This window comes from Zootermopsis nevadensis, unplaced genomic scaffold (assembly GCF_977971745.1).
Source record: "Zootermopsis nevadensis isolate Lab colony 2312 unplaced genomic scaffold, Znev_1.0 Znev_ptg000002l, whole genome shotgun sequence".
NCBI lineage: Eukaryota > Metazoa > Arthropoda > Insecta > Blattodea > Termopsidae > Zootermopsis > Zootermopsis nevadensis.
The window spans coordinates 22,435,548-22,451,486 of NW_028259134.1; the positions used below are offsets into that span (position 1 = coordinate 22,435,548).

At 38.9% G+C, this 15,939-nt stretch overlaps 3 protein-coding genes across 12 annotated transcripts in view; 2 read left to right on the top strand and 1 right to left on the bottom strand.

The window, feature by feature from the left end:
• The first annotated feature begins 294 nt into the window (after positions 1-294).
• Positions 295-4,626, top strand: LOC110840009 (1,5-anhydro-D-fructose reductase). 2 transcript variants are annotated; one of them, XM_022084673.2, is made up of 7 exons: positions 297-473; positions 901-1,068; positions 2,700-2,816; positions 2,899-3,093; positions 3,212-3,418; positions 3,910-4,058; positions 4,271-4,626. In XM_022084673.2, exons 1-7 carry the CDS (start codon positions 345-347, stop codon positions 4,311-4,313), a joined length of 1,008 nt encoding a protein of 335 aa, XP_021940365.1. In that variant the 5' UTR covers positions 297-344; the 3' UTR covers positions 4,314-4,626. The 2 variants fall into 2 exon arrangements, with proteins under 2 accessions (XP_021940366.1, XP_021940365.1); XM_022084674.2 differs by lacking the exon at positions 2,700-2,816 and having other exon boundaries at positions 295-473.
• A 1,189-nt stretch (positions 4,627-5,815) lies between these two features.
• Positions 5,816-9,422, top strand: LOC110840010 (aldo-keto reductase 1B). Its single transcript, XM_022084675.2, has 7 exons — positions 5,816-6,022; positions 6,903-7,070; positions 7,282-7,398; positions 7,633-7,824; positions 8,338-8,544; positions 8,693-8,841; positions 8,950-9,422. The coding sequence occupies exons 1-7, from the start codon at positions 5,939-5,941 to the stop codon at positions 8,990-8,992; spliced, it is 960 nt and encodes a 319-aa protein (XP_021940367.1). The 5' UTR covers positions 5,816-5,938; the 3' UTR covers positions 8,993-9,422.
• The window catches only part of LOC110840003 (uncharacterized), a 41,395-nt gene continuing 34,865 nt past the window's right edge, over positions 9,410-15,939 (bottom strand). For 8 of the 9 annotated variants that reach the window (XM_087353941.1, XM_087353946.1, XM_087353935.1 and 5 more), the window contains exons 13-14: positions 11,627-11,773; positions 9,410-11,109 (exon numbers count right to left, since the gene is read on the bottom strand). In XM_087353941.1, the coding sequence (XP_087210067.1) occupies positions 10,224-11,109; positions 11,627-11,773 (1,033 nt within the window). In that variant the 3' untranslated portion in view covers positions 9,410-10,223. Of the gene's footprint in view, positions 11,110-11,626; positions 11,774-13,798; positions 14,732-15,939 lie in introns of those variants that run through there. The other variant, XM_087353949.1, reaches the window with a different exon arrangement.

The window sequence follows — 15,939 nt, forward strand, 5'->3', positions numbered from 1 at the left end:
CTCTTTCTACCAGGCTTACATGAAGACAACTAAAATAGTTTTATTTATGAGACAAATAGCGTCTGTCTGGTACTTGTAATACGGTTTTGTGTTCCCATTTTTGGGAGGGGGGGGAGAAGGGCAGCGACTGACCAGAAATTAAGTGCCGTGTTCCTCACCATTCATTCGATGACACCTCAAACATCGTAAATTAAAAACTGAAAATAGCAGTCGTAGTAACGATTAACAAAACTATTTATTTGTTAATCAGTTAGTTACTAGGTTTGATTACAGGGAATTTTAAATATTTACAGATTGGTAGCCCTGATGTCAAAACAAACGAAGGTCACTTGTCACAAGTTCGAATGCAGTGGCGAACAGAACGCATTATCTTCTCGCAGCTGTTTCAAAGTAGCATGGTGTCCGTACATGTTCCGTCTTTAACCTTCAGCAATGGCTACAAAATGCCAGTTATTGGTCTTGGCACTTGGAAGGTAAGTCAGACGTTGAGTCATACTTAAGCTCTTTCTGTGTGTTCGTTTGTCATCATAAGAGATAAGCTGTAATAATGACATGATGCAATATTCTTGAGTGTACTGATACAACCAAGACAGACAAATCCTTTGATTGTTTAGCGGAAGTGAATACAGTGTGACCAACCTTAATTTGAAGTATGGAGAGCAATTAATGGATTATTCATAAGGGATAATGAGTCTGTCATGGCCTTTCCTTTTGTAATGTTCAAATATCAGGATGCGCCTTTATGTTTCCATGAAATGTAAATATTTAACGAAATAAATCTGATTTCTACGGGAATAAAGAATTCCGGAGGTGTTATCGCCATTGCAATGGTAGAAATGTATCTGCAGACGCAAATGTGCGCTCCAGGATGCATTTTCCAGTCTTGTTTCGCGTTTCCAGTCCAAACCTGGTGACGTACAAAGAGCGGTAGTTGACGCCATCGACGCGGGATACAGACATTTAGATTGCGCCTACATGTACGGAAATGAATCAGAGGTGGGGGAGGGCGTGAAGCTGAAGGTTCAGGAAGGAGTCGTGCAGAGGGAGGACCTATTCATCACCAGCAAAGTAAGTGTCTCTCTGCTGTCCAGACAATTGTACTATATTTTATGCGTTTGAAACTTGTTTTGTCATCTCGAGGGTAGAACACAGATTTAAGGCATAGGAAGGGTCGATGGATAATATTAAAAATGTCATTACCATGTTCAGAACAAGGAGGGTGAGATGGTGAAAATGGGAGGTGCGTACATAATTATGGTCTATAAACTTTAATGAAAGCGACCACGTTTAAGATCAAAGCGTGGATGGGAGGATAATATTAAAATGGGACTTGAATATTGTGACAGGGTATGTACAGGGGACCGGTGGCGGGCTCTTTTGGACGCGGTAATGAACCCGTGAGTTATCTAGAACACAAAATTTATCCTGTTTGAGAAGAAACGTGTTTCCTCGTGCCATGTCTTGTATGGACACCTTAATCCTTGTCCACATTCATTATGTTGCGTAACTGTTTTAATTTCCACAGCCGGTTGTATCGCTGATTGAGTGATATGTCAGCAGATGTTGTCAGCTGTCAACAAGATTGTCGGGACGTCTGTGAACACGATAATGAAACTCAAGGTTCCATAAACGATCAGGAATTTCCTGACCAGCTGATTGACTAACAGCTTTTCATTCGTCACACACACACACACGTGGTACCCACGTGACAGGTTTATTTGGTATGTCCGAAGTCTCAAATATGCGTATCTAAATGGCGCTGATTAGAGTGGATTAGCGTATGTTTCTGATATCAGCAACAAACTCTTTTATGTTTGTCAAAGATTAAAACAAGAAGAAGTGGAAATTTTATTCCACTGAAGGGCACTTTTTTTAAGACTAACATTTGCCATTTTTCATGCTTTTGACCTTGAAGTTTATTTATTGCAAACAAATATATCAATTCTAACTAAACACGACTGATATAATAGATTTACAATATTTTTATTTTATTTCCTCAAATACCATATTTTCCGGAATATAATTCGAAACTATTTTCTGTCTCTAAAATATACGCTCACGTCTTGTTTAATGATTTGAAACCAGTTCAATATATTTTGTGAACATGGCAATGTATCTTATGATTCCATTAAAGACAGGAAATTTATCGACTAGATAAGCTACTATCATCTTCATCTTCTAAATAAGAATTACGCTTCGTGAAGTTACATGTTTCAGCTTTTCAAATTTCCACTGCGTTCCTCCCCTTTCATCCCAAAGTATGGTCACTGATCTTGTGGGTAGTTTGAAGATCTCAACACATCCTCTCCCCGTGAACTGCATTTTCGTTTAATCCCGTGTGATTATGATGGCCGCCAAAGGGTACTTTGACCTTAACATGGGATTCTAAATGACATGTGTGTCCAATACACTGTTTCATGCGATTTTACGAATTAAAAATGTTTATTCGTGTCTTCTACCCTATTAAAATATTATAGTGTGTCAATATTTTTTTTAAAAAAAAATTAATTTTCCTAGGAATTGAGGAAAGTAGCTGATCTTAGTGAATTTTTTTAATCTTTGTTTTCAGTTTCAAAGGTAGTTCTAGCGTTTGTGTTAAGAACGTTCAAGTGACAGTTAAAATTGGTTTAGCCCTGAGCAAGTCTTAGTTCCATGGAAAAACACGCGCAGTCCTGACGACACCCTGAATCTATTTACAGCTTTGGAACACATTTCACAGACCTGACCTTGTGGTTTCTGCCTGCAAAAAATCCCTGAGTCTCTTGGGCCTGGAATACGTGGACCTTTATCTCATGCACTGGCCATTTGCTTTCAAGGTAAAGAGGGATTCAGTATTCCGTGATGTTCAGAGGGTGTCTGTGGTATTGTGTTACACGCACTGATTCCTTCGCGTTGCAGGAAGACGGCGACCTGATACCCACTGACGCTGATGGTAACATCGTATTGAGCGATGTGGACTACCTGGCCACGTGGCGGGAGATGGAGACGTGTGTACATCTGGGTCTGACCCACAGCATCGGTCTGTCCAACTTTAACAGTCAGCAGATAGAAAGACTGCTGGTCAGCGCCGAGGTTAAACCCGCCAATCTCCAGGTCCAAAGGCGTAAATTTGATCAGTTACATGCCATCTTTGTTTTGAGGTCTTCCGATATCTAGCCGACCTCGTGCGTCCGGGGGGAATTAGCCCGTGAACGTCACCATTTTGTTTCAGATCGAATGTAACCCGTACCTGACGCAGAAAAAGCTGATCAATTTCTGTCAGTCGCGGGGCATCGAGGTCACCGCGTACAGTCCCATGGGTTCTCCCGACAGCCCCTACCTCAAGGCGGGAATGCCTCGACTCCTGGAAGACCCCGGCCTGCACCAGGTGGCGCATCGAGTTGGCAAATCCGTGGGCCAAGTCGTGCTTCGGTACCTGGTACGTGACTTAGTCACGTCACGTGAGGAGGCCCTGTTAGGGAGTGGAGGAAAAGCTTCTCGTAATTTTAGCTTTGGTACGAGAGGATTGGTGGATTTCACGCCTCGGCCGTCTTACTCTTGGTGGAAAAGAAACCGGTACCCATGGGGTAAGGGCCTCGGTGGACTCCAGGTCCAGTTTGGGCGCAGTGGCAAGGACAGATTAGTTTCCACGTCGCTACGTAGTAAATTACCAGTTTCCCTTGTGGTCGTGGCAATACAGAAGAGGTATTTTAGGTGACAAAACGGCTGGAGCTTGAAGCTTAACACTAACCGTCAGCAAGTTTGGAGGTTTTGAATTCGTGGAGCTTTACCTCCACTTTCTATATATCTTTTAGTACTTATGGTGCTTAGACACGGGGGGCAGCTTTACCAAATAGAATTTGCACCGCGGTAAAGTCTTTTAAAAAAAGAAATTGCCTAATTTGTGATGATTCTTCTGTTACGTGGCAGGTGCAACAGGGAATCTCAGCGGTCCCGAAATCCGTAACCAAGTCACGAATACAAGAAAACATAAATATTTTCGACTTCGAGCTCAGTGACGCTGATACGAGCTACATCGATTCTTTTAACCAGAATCTTCGGATTTGCCACAGGGATCAGTAAGTAACCTGCCTCGTCCGACAGCGTTTCGTAATTTAACAGCAAATTTAAATAGGAAGACACAATCTACACCGACTCCATTAAGAAAACGTGTTTTCTGATAAAGACCAATGTGGGTAATTCTGTTTGTTCATTAATTCAGTACAGATAAGCTACTCTTGATAAGTGGTGATAAATGATTAAACCAGCTTTACTTTGTATTTTGTTCCAGTGCCAGAGGCCACAAGTTCTATCCATTCAACGTTGAATTCTGATGGCAATAATTTCACGTTACGTCGCAGCGTAAGATATTTTTTATCATCTACTTTCACCTATTATTTCTCTCTCTTTTCTTTATCCCTTGTGGTTTATCCAGTCTCTAACTCAACATTTATCTTTACATCAACTTAGAGAATATCCTAGATCACGTCTTTCATAATTGAAAATTCTTCGCAAGTGTTGAAGAAAATTCATCAGTTGATTTTTACCAATGACAGTCATTTGAAGAAGAAGATGATGATGATGATGTTGACGACAAGTAACTGCTGTATATCTTGTGGATCAAAATAAATGCGTATATTTTTTTCATTGCTGTGAATGGAATTTATTCTTAAGTACACATAAAACTTTCGGTAGAAACTGAACGGATTTCGCGAAAATTTCCTTCTGCGTTGCTCCAAATTCTTCCGAGACCGAGATCGCACCTCATTTGTTTCCCCCCTCCTCTTCCCCCACTACACTTTGATTATTTACCCTCTCGCGCTTGCCAGTGGACACCATAAAATAATCATCTTTTAGATGCAAGCACGTTGCTAGGTGGATGCTGATTCAGAGGAGCGTGTACTTTGCTATATTAATCGCGTGAGATTGTACCAAGTATCAACAGAGTCTGATAAAACTCAAGGCCGACTGTAAAATGTGATGTAACACGTTACTGCATTATTTCGGTATTAAAAATTCTCGGTTACATGGGCTTGACGTGTGAATATCGTATCATAGCAACACAAATGCTGTGACCGTTTCGTAAGATGGAGGTTGTAAACACAGCCTGACGATTTGGTCGTCTGTGAATGAGAATTAAAGGATTACGTCACTAAACTTTTATTTTCAGAAGAAAAAGAAACTTTTAACTTGTATGCACAAACGTAATTAAGTCGTTATTTTATTCTGTCAATGAATGAAAAGTCACGCAGTTTTCAATTGACCTATTAATAAGCAGAATTTCTATCTTATCTTGTTTTGACTTCAGCATTTTTAGTGTTGTTATTCCACGACTCTAGAATCCAATATTGCTACATGTCAGCGAAGGTTCTGGAATTTTTCCAAGTTCAGACATATCTTGTCACGTCATCCTTGAAACACTGACGAGAAGTGTTAAGCGGTCGTTCAGGTAGTGCCAACAAAACATTCGGTAATGACGTGTGTACTTGGACGTATTTAGGGTTTAAGTAATACGTTAGTGTGGAATATCATGTCTGCGGTTAACTTTATCCCATTCTTCAGTCATTTATGTGCACAGGCTTCCCTCATGGAGCATTGAATTTAGTCTTAATTCACTTGAATTAAAGTTTTCTGTAAAATACGAAAGTAGACGGCCATGCAATGATGATCGCTATTTTACCGATCAAGCTCTTGCCGCATCTTACATCATCGTAATAGTTACAGTGATCGACATTTGGCAACAGAGTTATATCGATTGCTTGAGGCTCGCCGACTAGTTTCCACTCATCTGTTTAAGTGAAGTGGCCTTCAATTGGAAGTAAGAGCGAGTCGTTACTCAACCGGCTAGCTGATAAAAAATACAGTAATGTCAACAAGCGTCCCAGTGTAATTCAAAAAGGAAAGTAGCTTGTTGGTAGGAAGTGTTGTTAACGTTTGCGTTCTTCGTTTATTTGTTATAATGGTGTCGAAAATATTAAAAACTCCGACTGTCAAGTTCAACAACGGGATTGAATTTCCTATATTTGGCTTAGGAACATGGAAGGTCAGTCAATTTTTAGCGCGTAATATTAAACTTTGAAATACATTGTATGGCTATTACTTCAGAGCGTATATGATATTACAGGGTTTAATTTTAGTGACTGCGCGTTTGTATTCATAATTTTATTAAAGATTACTGTTGTGTTTGTCGTACCGCAAAACATTTTTCCCATTTTGATCGTGAACAAGTGTGTTTGTACTTCACCGGTGTCTTGTCCTCGAGTACCATGTTGAAAATTTTCTGAAATCTGCTTATGCCGAAAGAAATGTTTCGATGTCTTTTCTATCAATGCTCCACCAGAACGGCTTAAATCAAACATATTGACCTAAGCTATTCTCACCAAGCAGATATTTTTGTGGATGACCTTGGATTACGTAAGACGTGTCATCTAATTCAGCAAACTGTTTCATCTTCCACAAGAAGCTTTACTATAATCTGCAATAAATAATATTTGCTACTGACAAGCAAAATCTTAAGTCAAATGGAAGCTTATATTCTTAGTAAGAATGTGAGCTGAAGAAATGAATCAACATTAATCAGTAGATATGATTGTACCAATGTCTTGTCATTTTACTGATATTCCATCTTTCCTTAATGTTGAAATTAGTATTAAAGGTCAGGGATCTGTGGTGTTAGAGGTATTGGAATAGTTTTGTTAAATTATTGAATAGAAAAATAAGAATTGACCTGTTGAAGTTAATGAAGTTTTTGTGAAATTTAATAATTTTATTTTGCTGTCATACTCAGGAAATTAAGACTGTTAACCTTTCAAGCAAAAAGTTGTGTAATATTCATAAATGCTGTAAACTATCATAAAATTTGGCCCTGGTCACAGGTAATTGAGTTCATTTAATTTTTGCACGGTATTGCATCTCAATTTCAGTCCAAACCTGGCGAAGTTACCCAAGCAGTGAAGGATGCCATTGATATTGGATACCGACACATTGATTGTGCTCATGTGTATGGAAATGAACCTGAAGTTGGCGCTGCAATCAAGGCCAAGATTGATGAGAAAGTTGTGAAGCGTGAAGATCTTTTCATCACAAGTAAGGTAAGATATAGCTTTTGGTTCTTTTGACAGGTTTTAGTTTGACTTTATGTGCATGTCTGGTCTGTTATTCCCGGATATAGACATCAGAAATTGTGTGCTTAAATAAATTGAACCTCTGTCATGTCACATTTTCCGAATGGCCGAGAAAGGAAGGTGATTGTGTGCAAATCGGCTATAGTCTTACAGCGTTTTCTTTCGCATATCTCTCCAGCTGTGGAACACATTCCATCGAACGGACTTGGTTGCTCCAGCCATAAAGAAGACTCTGAGTGACCTGGGTTTGGATTTTTTGGACCTGTATTTGATTCACTGGCCAATGGCTTACCAGGTAATATGGAGAATAATTATTACAAATTGTCACATTTGTGAGGTAGCGCAATTAATATGGTGGTTCTTGAAGAAAATAAAAAAACTGGCATGCTATTTTTTCATAACCTGTGCGGTTAAGAACAAGCCATTTATTGAACTAAGAGATCAAACCTCTTTCTAACATGACCTTTTATTTTATTGTATGTAAAACATATCAGTTTTGTTAATTTAAAACGCATGTCGCTGACTGCAGGAAGGTGGGGACCTCTTCCCAGAAAAGGATGGCAAAACACTGTATAGTGACGCGGACTATGTCGACACGTGGAAGGCGATGGAAAAGCTGGTACAGCAGGGTCTCACCAAGTCAATTGGAGTGTCCAACTTTAATTCTGAACAGCTGGAAAGGATTCTGGCAGTCGCAAGCATCAAGCCTGTCACGAACCAGGTGTGTGTCCTGGGTTTCGAGATAAAACCCTCGCGAATGTCGTGGCACGTAAGACGTTCGTGTTCGTTGATTCCCGAACACTGCGACTTTCGTTTGAATAATTTTTGGGGTACATAAAATGGTCGCTGCGAAGCCAGGATGAAGGTAGAAAAGTTCCAAGTATTGTTTTTAATTTTATTTTTCTAGCGCACCGCATAAAATTAATTCATAATGTCGCCGATACAGTCTCTGCATCTGCGTATTTAACTCCATACCTAGAATTTGAACTCGGGGTACTGAGAGTGAAAGTACCGTACGTACCTTATCGTTTTATACGTTCCTTGGGAAGGCACCCCAGTAGTCGATGGATAGGAGGCTGCGTGGGCCCCAGAGCCAGTCTGGATGCAGAGGCTACAAGAAAAATTGTCTGCTCCGTCGGGGATCGAATCCCGGTCTTCCAGTCCGTAGGGACTGTACCGAGAGATCTAACAATACCGAAGCAAATGACGTTTTTCTGATGCCAATGTTTTGCAGATAGAGAGTCATCCGTATCTGAACCAGAAGAAGTTGATAGAATTTTGCAAATCAAAAGATGTGACAATCACTGCGTACAGCCCGCTGGGATCTCCAGACCGACCGTGGGCCAAGCCTGACGATCCGCAGCTTTTGGATGATCCGAAGGTGAAAGAAGTGGCCGAGAGGTATAAAAAGACTCCAGCTCAGATCCTTATAAGGTACCAGGTGAGTGGACGAAGGACGCCTCATTACAGCCTTTGTGAATAGTTTCTTTTCGTCAGAATCTCTCTTTAAGATATCTTCTACGTAGCAAACTTATAGGCAATAACGTAACACGATTAAGTCATCCGGTGGTTTTTACATACGTTTTCAGGTGCAGCGAGGTAACATCACAATCCCGAAGTCTGTGACAAAATCGCGTATCGAGGAGAACGCTCAGATATTTGACTTTGAGTTGTCAGAAGAGGATATCGCCGTCATCGATTCCTTCGACTGCAATGGGCGCGTCTGTCACCTGACTCAGTAAGTAATCCTTTTTTTACTTTAGATATCAAAAATTATAAATCGTAAAGTTTTTCACAGGACAGGATTGTGAATTATGTGATGAAATGTACGTCCTTTTTATTTCAGCGTTAAAGACCACAAGCATTACCCGTTCAACATCGAGTTTTAGAGAACTGGAGAATTTTGCGTTGCCGAGGTGAAGTTACTTCCATTTCTTGGCGTGAGCGGTCTAACAAGAAAAGATACCTCTGTGAAGAATACTGCAGTCTGTATAAGCATCAGGAGTATGCGACTCGTCGGCACCGGGTCGTCGTCGGCGACTACTACGCCGACGTCCTCTTGATGAAAAAATTGTTTTGTTATGACACGGATAATAAAATATTAAAATTTCATATTTCCAGTCTTTCCTTCATTAATTGAATATCTTGTTTTGTTAATAATTTGTCCTGTCATTAAACATTTTTCTTTTTATTAATGATACTAATTGCATTGTTCCACGATGTTAAAAAGTGAAATGCTCTGTGTGTAATGTTTATGGGTGTTATGTGCTTTGACACATGGAAAATTGTGAAATAAAGTGACTTCATCAAAAAAAAGTATTCAGCATTTATTTCTACTTTATTTTTACAGACGAGGACATACAAATTGACGTGCCACGCAGTTGTAACTTTGACAAAGTGGCAGCAGATTATAGATATACTGTTTGTACTCGGACCATTTCACGAAACATTCCATGTTATAACCTGCGTTGCGAAATAACTTGACCAGTCCCTCCTCGTTGGTTTGTGTGTGTACGTTTTGGGCATAAGGCACTATGAAGAGCGAAGAAAATATTTTTAATGGGCATTAGTAATGTAATGCTCGGTAACATGATACAGTATCACAGAATACATCCAAATCTTCATGTGAATAAATTTCCACTTTCAGTGGCAGATGGAAGAAAGCTGCCTCTTCTTATAATTTATACCGACTAGAACGACAAAGACTTTTCCTTCAACACGAAGTTCACGTCTAGTCTTTTACATCACAGCTAACTATAAGTCGGGGTGTCATCGCTCAGTATTGCCGAGCGCAAAGTACTTGACGGTGGCTAGTATAAAGATGGGTTTCTTCTGGATTGTTTTGGCTGCATCATGTGGTAAAAATTTACTTTCGTTCCGGAGGCGTTGCTGCCTCCATGTTCGGGGTGATTGCCCTGATGGAGGCGGCGAGCACCTCTTAAATGCCAATAAATTTTTACCAGAGTACACGGTGCAACAACCCAAAAGACAACCAGCCATCTTTATTTTAATGAAATGGAGTTATGGTAACTTTATTCACCTGCGTGTGATAGTTCGTCTTGTTCGAGGATGGTATTTGCGCTCTGTATGCGATTTATATGTTGTTTTTTTTATTCTTTCTTACTGCAGAGATGGGACAGATGTGCTGCTTGGAACAACGGTATGAACTTTATTTCCTGCCGTCTCTACAGATTTTGATCTCGTCGCAAAATTACAGTTTTTACTGTTTTCTGCACTTTTATGGCTTTGCAGCAATATTGACATTTTAGAATCTGGAACATCTACTGCATCGAATGTTAGTGTACAGTCTTGGGTTACTGCTGTCTGGTGATTTGTAATGGGGCTGGAGTCCGAGTGAACTTCTGCAGATTTAACTGTGCCACGTTTGGGCGATTCCTTACTCTCGGACCTAATTATCTCATCTGGAGTGGAGCTCAAATTAAAGCGAGGTTCTGTGTCTGTAGACTGTAACCTACAGATCTTTGTAGTCGAGTTTTCTTCTGTACTGACTAGATTAGATATATAATCTACAACAGACATTACTTGACGAAACTTATCAGTAGAAAGAGAATTGGTTTCTGCAACTTTGCTATGTATGGGCTCCTTTGTGTGAACCATTCTTGGTTCTAGAGACTTTGATTTCTGGACTAGAAAATCCTGTCTTTGACTCGTCGTGCGGGTAGAAAACGGAGGGACGGAGGAGGATGACACCTGCCGGCTCCGAGCTTCTGGTAACCGTGACTGATGTTGACCACTTGAGTCCTTCAAGCCTTTCTTGCGATGATGGTGTAGGGGATCCAGCACCCCTATGATTGGCTGTACACCAAACAGATGGTTGTATGTTGACTCACGGTTCATCAGTTCAAGCTGGCAGAATCTCTTCTCTTCCGTGAGACATGTTACTTCACGATCACGTTCTTCTAACGCCTGCTTCAAATGAGCGATTATGTCAAGGTCTTCTTTTCGGGATTCTCTGTTCTTGTATTTCTGCTCAGATTCTTGAATGCTGAGACAAAGAATGTGTAATTTTAGATTCTGTGTAGGGGGGGGGGGGGGGGGGGGGGGTGAAACTGAGAGTCGGTTTGTACTGCTGCCCCAGATGTCTGCATAATTTACGCTAGAACTTGATGATATTTCGCAACCTAAACTGCATTTGCATGTTTTGTGTTTCATTGACATAGGTAATACGCTTGCCAAACTTGTTCCTTTTGATATACTACCCTTAACACACTGAATGTAAGTTGTAAAATACCTCATTACTCAGTTTATTAGTACTTCGTTAAAGGTTGGTATTTTCTACTCGGCATTCTTGAGGGAACGTTCTACGGCTACAGATTTACAGTTTAAATCTATTACAGGCTCTCAAAATCCATCAGTATTAATTAACTTGAGATGCATGGATGAGTTTATTTATGGAACGCTGGTGTATATAACTTTTTTGTTATTTTTACCGTATAACAGAATATAATAAATCAATACTTTTTAAATTTTTGCATACCATAATCTATGATATGAGTACTCACAGTTTTGCTAGATAGTTAAGCTTTTGCTGATTTTCTTCCTTCAAGTTTTTCATCTGCTCCTGCCACTGTTTCGATTCCGCAGCAAATTGCTCTTTCAACTCGGACAGTTTCTTCCGTTGCTCTGCCTCAAGTTGTGCTTCGCGCTCTCTGTGTGGGTGGGATGACAGATGAGCGATTAGGTGGGGTGGTGTAGAACAGAGAAGTCAGTAGAGAGGGTTAGGAAGTGTGCACAGCAAGAAAACTGATGTGTTTTAGTGTCTGCATTTTAAGAGTAACCCTTACTCTACAGTCATAAGAAAAGAGATTCGTTTTAGTAGAATTTTCAAGTGTTAAACATGTAACTTAACTGAAAATCTAAAAATATTCTCCATGTTGAGTACCAAGATACCAAATTTTCCCAGTTTTTAATTTGCATTTTGTCAGTTTTACAGAATTTATTGATAAGTTTGTATATAATAATACGTTGAGACAATAATTTAACGTCATCAATTTCGCTCTGAGTACGTGCGTAAAGGTAAAGGATAAATTTCATTCACATATCTCAACAGCAGTTGCTATCCCGTCCCAGAAGATAACAAACTAATTTCAGTAGATAATATTTTAAGTGATAGCTGAACAGAAGTCAACACGTGCAAATACTGTACGCAGTTTTCTTTCAAGGAAACAAGTGTGCATTATATTTGGGGAAATAAGGTACGATATACCCTATTACTGCAGGCGGTTTAGTAAATATTGCATGCGTGAGCTGTTGGGTTAGCAGACTATCACAAGGAATTTTATGGAATGTTTTCTGCAATATAGTCAGTTCTTCAAAGGATAAGAATACAAGCAAATAGCATAGCATATCACAAACAGGCACATTCTACGTAGAAAATACAAAGAAATCACACATAATATGAACAATTTATTTAATTAGAGATTAGAAATTTCAAATGTTTTTGGTATACTTTAGTATTTGTTAAAGTATACATTAGTATCTTTCATTTTAAAGTGGCAGTCCGTATCATGCAGTTTGTACGAAGATCCAATTAAAATTTACTAATGTGTCTTAAATTCCAAATATCATCAAAAGTTCTTTTATGCAGACACGTCACAAATAATTCCTATTCAATATGCATGAGGTACCTTGTTTAGAAGTGCTGAGGCTTCAGCTACTGATTAAAAGAAACTTGTTCCGTCATCTCTAAATGGTTAAAACAAACCATTTATGTTTTTACAGTAATACGTATTACATCTTACCATGAAATTTTTTACTGAATTTTCTCTAAATAAACATCAGCACTTAAAACATAATGCACGAGGTCTGAGGTTCTCATGGCAATGAATATGTCAGTGATGGTCTTCTGAGTTGTAATGCCACGTGAACTTGTATGTAGATACGAAAATTTCAGGGGAAAATACTGCCTCCATCTTCAGGCTCGAGATAGTGGCAATATGTTTCTTCAAAATGTTGAGTTTCCACCTGCAAGTCCATACAGCATTACAAGCTGTCAACACTGATAGGATAATTCATGTTTACCAAACAGCTCCAATAATCTTCCCAGAAATAGTGATAAGCACTAAGTTGTACTTGGGACTTGATCGCCAAAGTCATGCATGAAGGGTTAGGGTAAGATAAAAGTTATGACTCGTTCAGTTCAAATACACAATAATGTAGAAAATTAAAGTTTAGCATCAAATATGGATTTCTTGTTTTTCTCAGATAACGCTCTTTGGATTGTCTTCGTTTGGCATCTATCGATACAGAAATAGAAATATAACAGTAGTTTAGAATCATGCAAGACGTTGCAATGTAAGCCTAGAAAATAAGAATGTGGTAACTATCATCAAATATTTGTTCTCTTCTCCTCAAAAATATTTTCTGTATATGTCTGATTCACTCTGTTGAGATAACTTGCTTCATCTGGTCCAAGGACCGCTGACGCTCCTCAACTATGCATTTGGAATAGATTATGTAACAATAGGATAGCTGTAATTAAATTTTAAATATTCCTACTTATATTTTCCAGATGTGTTCATTGTGATTTTGCGAACGCCATTGGCTCTTGCAAATCCAATAGTACAGACAGAAATTTAAGGTTCTCAAGCAAACCATGTGACATAAAACATTTCGTAAGAGTAATAAATTATTTAAAATTATACAGATCATATAAAAATTAAACAATACTATAATACATGACAGACAACGCAGTGGATACACTTTATTGTTTAACGTTCATGTTGAATATAGCAATATGCGTATATGTATTTATATTTATATCACAGTCATTCAGCAAAGTTTAAGTTACATCAGCCTGTGAATTGTAACAAGTCAATCTGCAATCCTCAAATGCTATTGTAACCTATCATAGAAAATAATAAGCGCAAATACAAGAACCTTCAGTCACAATGATAATAATTAATTTGTATACAAATATGTATACTGTTATCTACAGTTATTTAAAGTAGATTCATCGCTTGAAGTATATCATAAAAATGTACAAAAAGTAGAAATGTACAAAAAGATACATATTTTACACTTAGAAATACAGATTAAAAGAAATAATTTCCAAAAAAAAAAATAATATAAGATTGAAATCAGCCTGCATATAGACGCTGTATACATTATAACATGCATAGACGCTCACATTTAAAGCAATAAAATAAGTCGGTTTGTCAACACACAGGCATAGGCAAGCAACAGACGCCCCTGGGTTAAGGGGACAGTGGTATGAGACTGAAGTGACACTTTTGCAACCAGACAATCTGTCAGGATCACATCAACAAACACGGGAAATATTTCTGCGACAAACTAAATCTCTACAAGAGTTATTACTCAAGTGAGAATTAAAGTATTTCATACTGTTAATAGGTTTGGTCTGAGACCAACCCCTAGCGAACAGAAACTTTTGTGTGTCGACTCTGGAGGGCGAGCGAGAGCGTCAGAACCTGCGGTAAAGGATGATGGCAGTCACGATCAGAATGGAGGACAGAGTAAGTGAGAAGGATCCAGTGAAGAGCCAAGAGATTAAAGAAATTAGGAACACTGTAAGAGCAGTGGGTATGGTGCTGACAGTGCTGCCATCTTCATTGGTGGCAGTAGCAGCTCCAGGGCTACTTCCATTGCTGTATAGAACCAGTAGAACAAGCCAAAATTAACACTTTCATTTTTTGGTAGCAAGAAACATGAAATTTGCTTTCCACTGCATTCACAAGCACTTATAGTTTATCATCATCATAAATTTGCTTCTGCAAAACAGTTACGTACTTTTTCTTATATGGAGGACTGTGCTTTCTTCTCCCTCACATTTCTTATAAAAGTGTCAATAAAAATAAACTCCTTTGCTGTGATAATCAGTCAGTTAGTCAGGCCTGGTGCATATGTAAGGGGATGAGAGAGCAGTGATAGAATGATGGCAGAGGAATCCATAAATCTTGGCAAAAAACCTTCCCCACTGTCATGTGACCACCACAAATTCTCTATGTTCACATGTGATTGAAACCTGGTCTCTTTTGTGAGAGGTAAGTGTCTACTTGCCTGCTGTGGCGCAAAATTTAGCAGTGCTGTGACTGAATATTAATAACTTTCTGAAGTTACCCCAAGTACAATGTATATTATACCAGAATGTACATATCACTGTGAAATCTGTTTTGGCAGGTGCTCAACTAAGCACCATGTCATGCAGATACATGAATGAGTGGTGGTATATCTCCACGCATTCTTAATAGACCTTAAACATTGCGGAAATTTTGTTTCTTAATTACGTCTTAACAAAACTTGTAATTGTAATTTTCTGGCAGCATAAATGGAACTGAAGCAAACTTTTAAGTGTACACAGATGCTAACTATTAGCCGGGAAACAGTCCTTTTTATATTTTAACAAGGTGTCAAACTAATTTCACTGTCATCGCTCTGTGTTACAAAAGTGACATTCTGATTGCTGCAGTATCCAACACAAAACTTGACAACCAAACATAAATACATTTTTATTTGCACTTTTTCACACAAAATAATGTCAGACAATTTTCACAACATGCAATGAACAAATAATTTTTCATGCAGTTTTGATTTAGAGCTAATTTAAGTTAATATCATGAGTGGAACATGTGTTAAAAGGACTCTTTCATAAGGAACCACTCAGACTTTCATATGACGCCACTAAATTAAGCACTATAGTGAGGTTATGTGTGTGGTCAGCTTCAAGCTTTGTCCACTTTACCCCAAGAGAAATAATCCCTAGTACCCCATCAGACTGGGAGCTGAGTGGGCCCCAGAGTTGTTCTGAACTTGATATTAAAGATAAGAATCCCTGTCAGGGCTGAAGGTAGAGACA

What these genes read in the sequence shown, in the direction of transcription:
- LOC110840010 (XM_022084675.2), top strand. Translation starts at nt 5,939, where the DNA reads ATGGTGTCGAAAATATTAAAAACTCCGACTGTCAAGTTCAACAACGGG. An exon ending in TCAAGCCTGTCACGAACCAG is followed by an intron (nt 7,825 to 8,337) that starts GTGTGTGTCCTG and finishes AATGTTTTGCAG; the next exon opens with ATAGAGAGTCATCCGTATCT. An exon ending in CGCGTCTGTCACCTGACTCA is followed by an intron (nt 8,842 to 8,949) that starts GTAAGTAATCCT and finishes TTTTTATTTCAG; the next exon opens with CGTTAAAGACCACAAGCATT.
- LOC110840009 (XM_022084673.2), top strand. Translation starts at nt 345, where the DNA reads ATGCAGTGGCGAACAGAACGCATTATCTTCTCGCAGCTGTTTCAAAGT. An exon ending in TTGGTCTTGGCACTTGGAAG is followed by an intron (nt 474 to 900) that starts GTAAGTCAGACG and finishes TCGCGTTTCCAG; the next exon opens with TCCAAACCTGGTGACGTACA. An exon ending in ACCTATTCATCACCAGCAAA is followed by an intron (nt 1,069 to 2,699) that starts GTAAGTGTCTCT and finishes ATCTATTTACAG; the next exon opens with CTTTGGAACACATTTCACAG.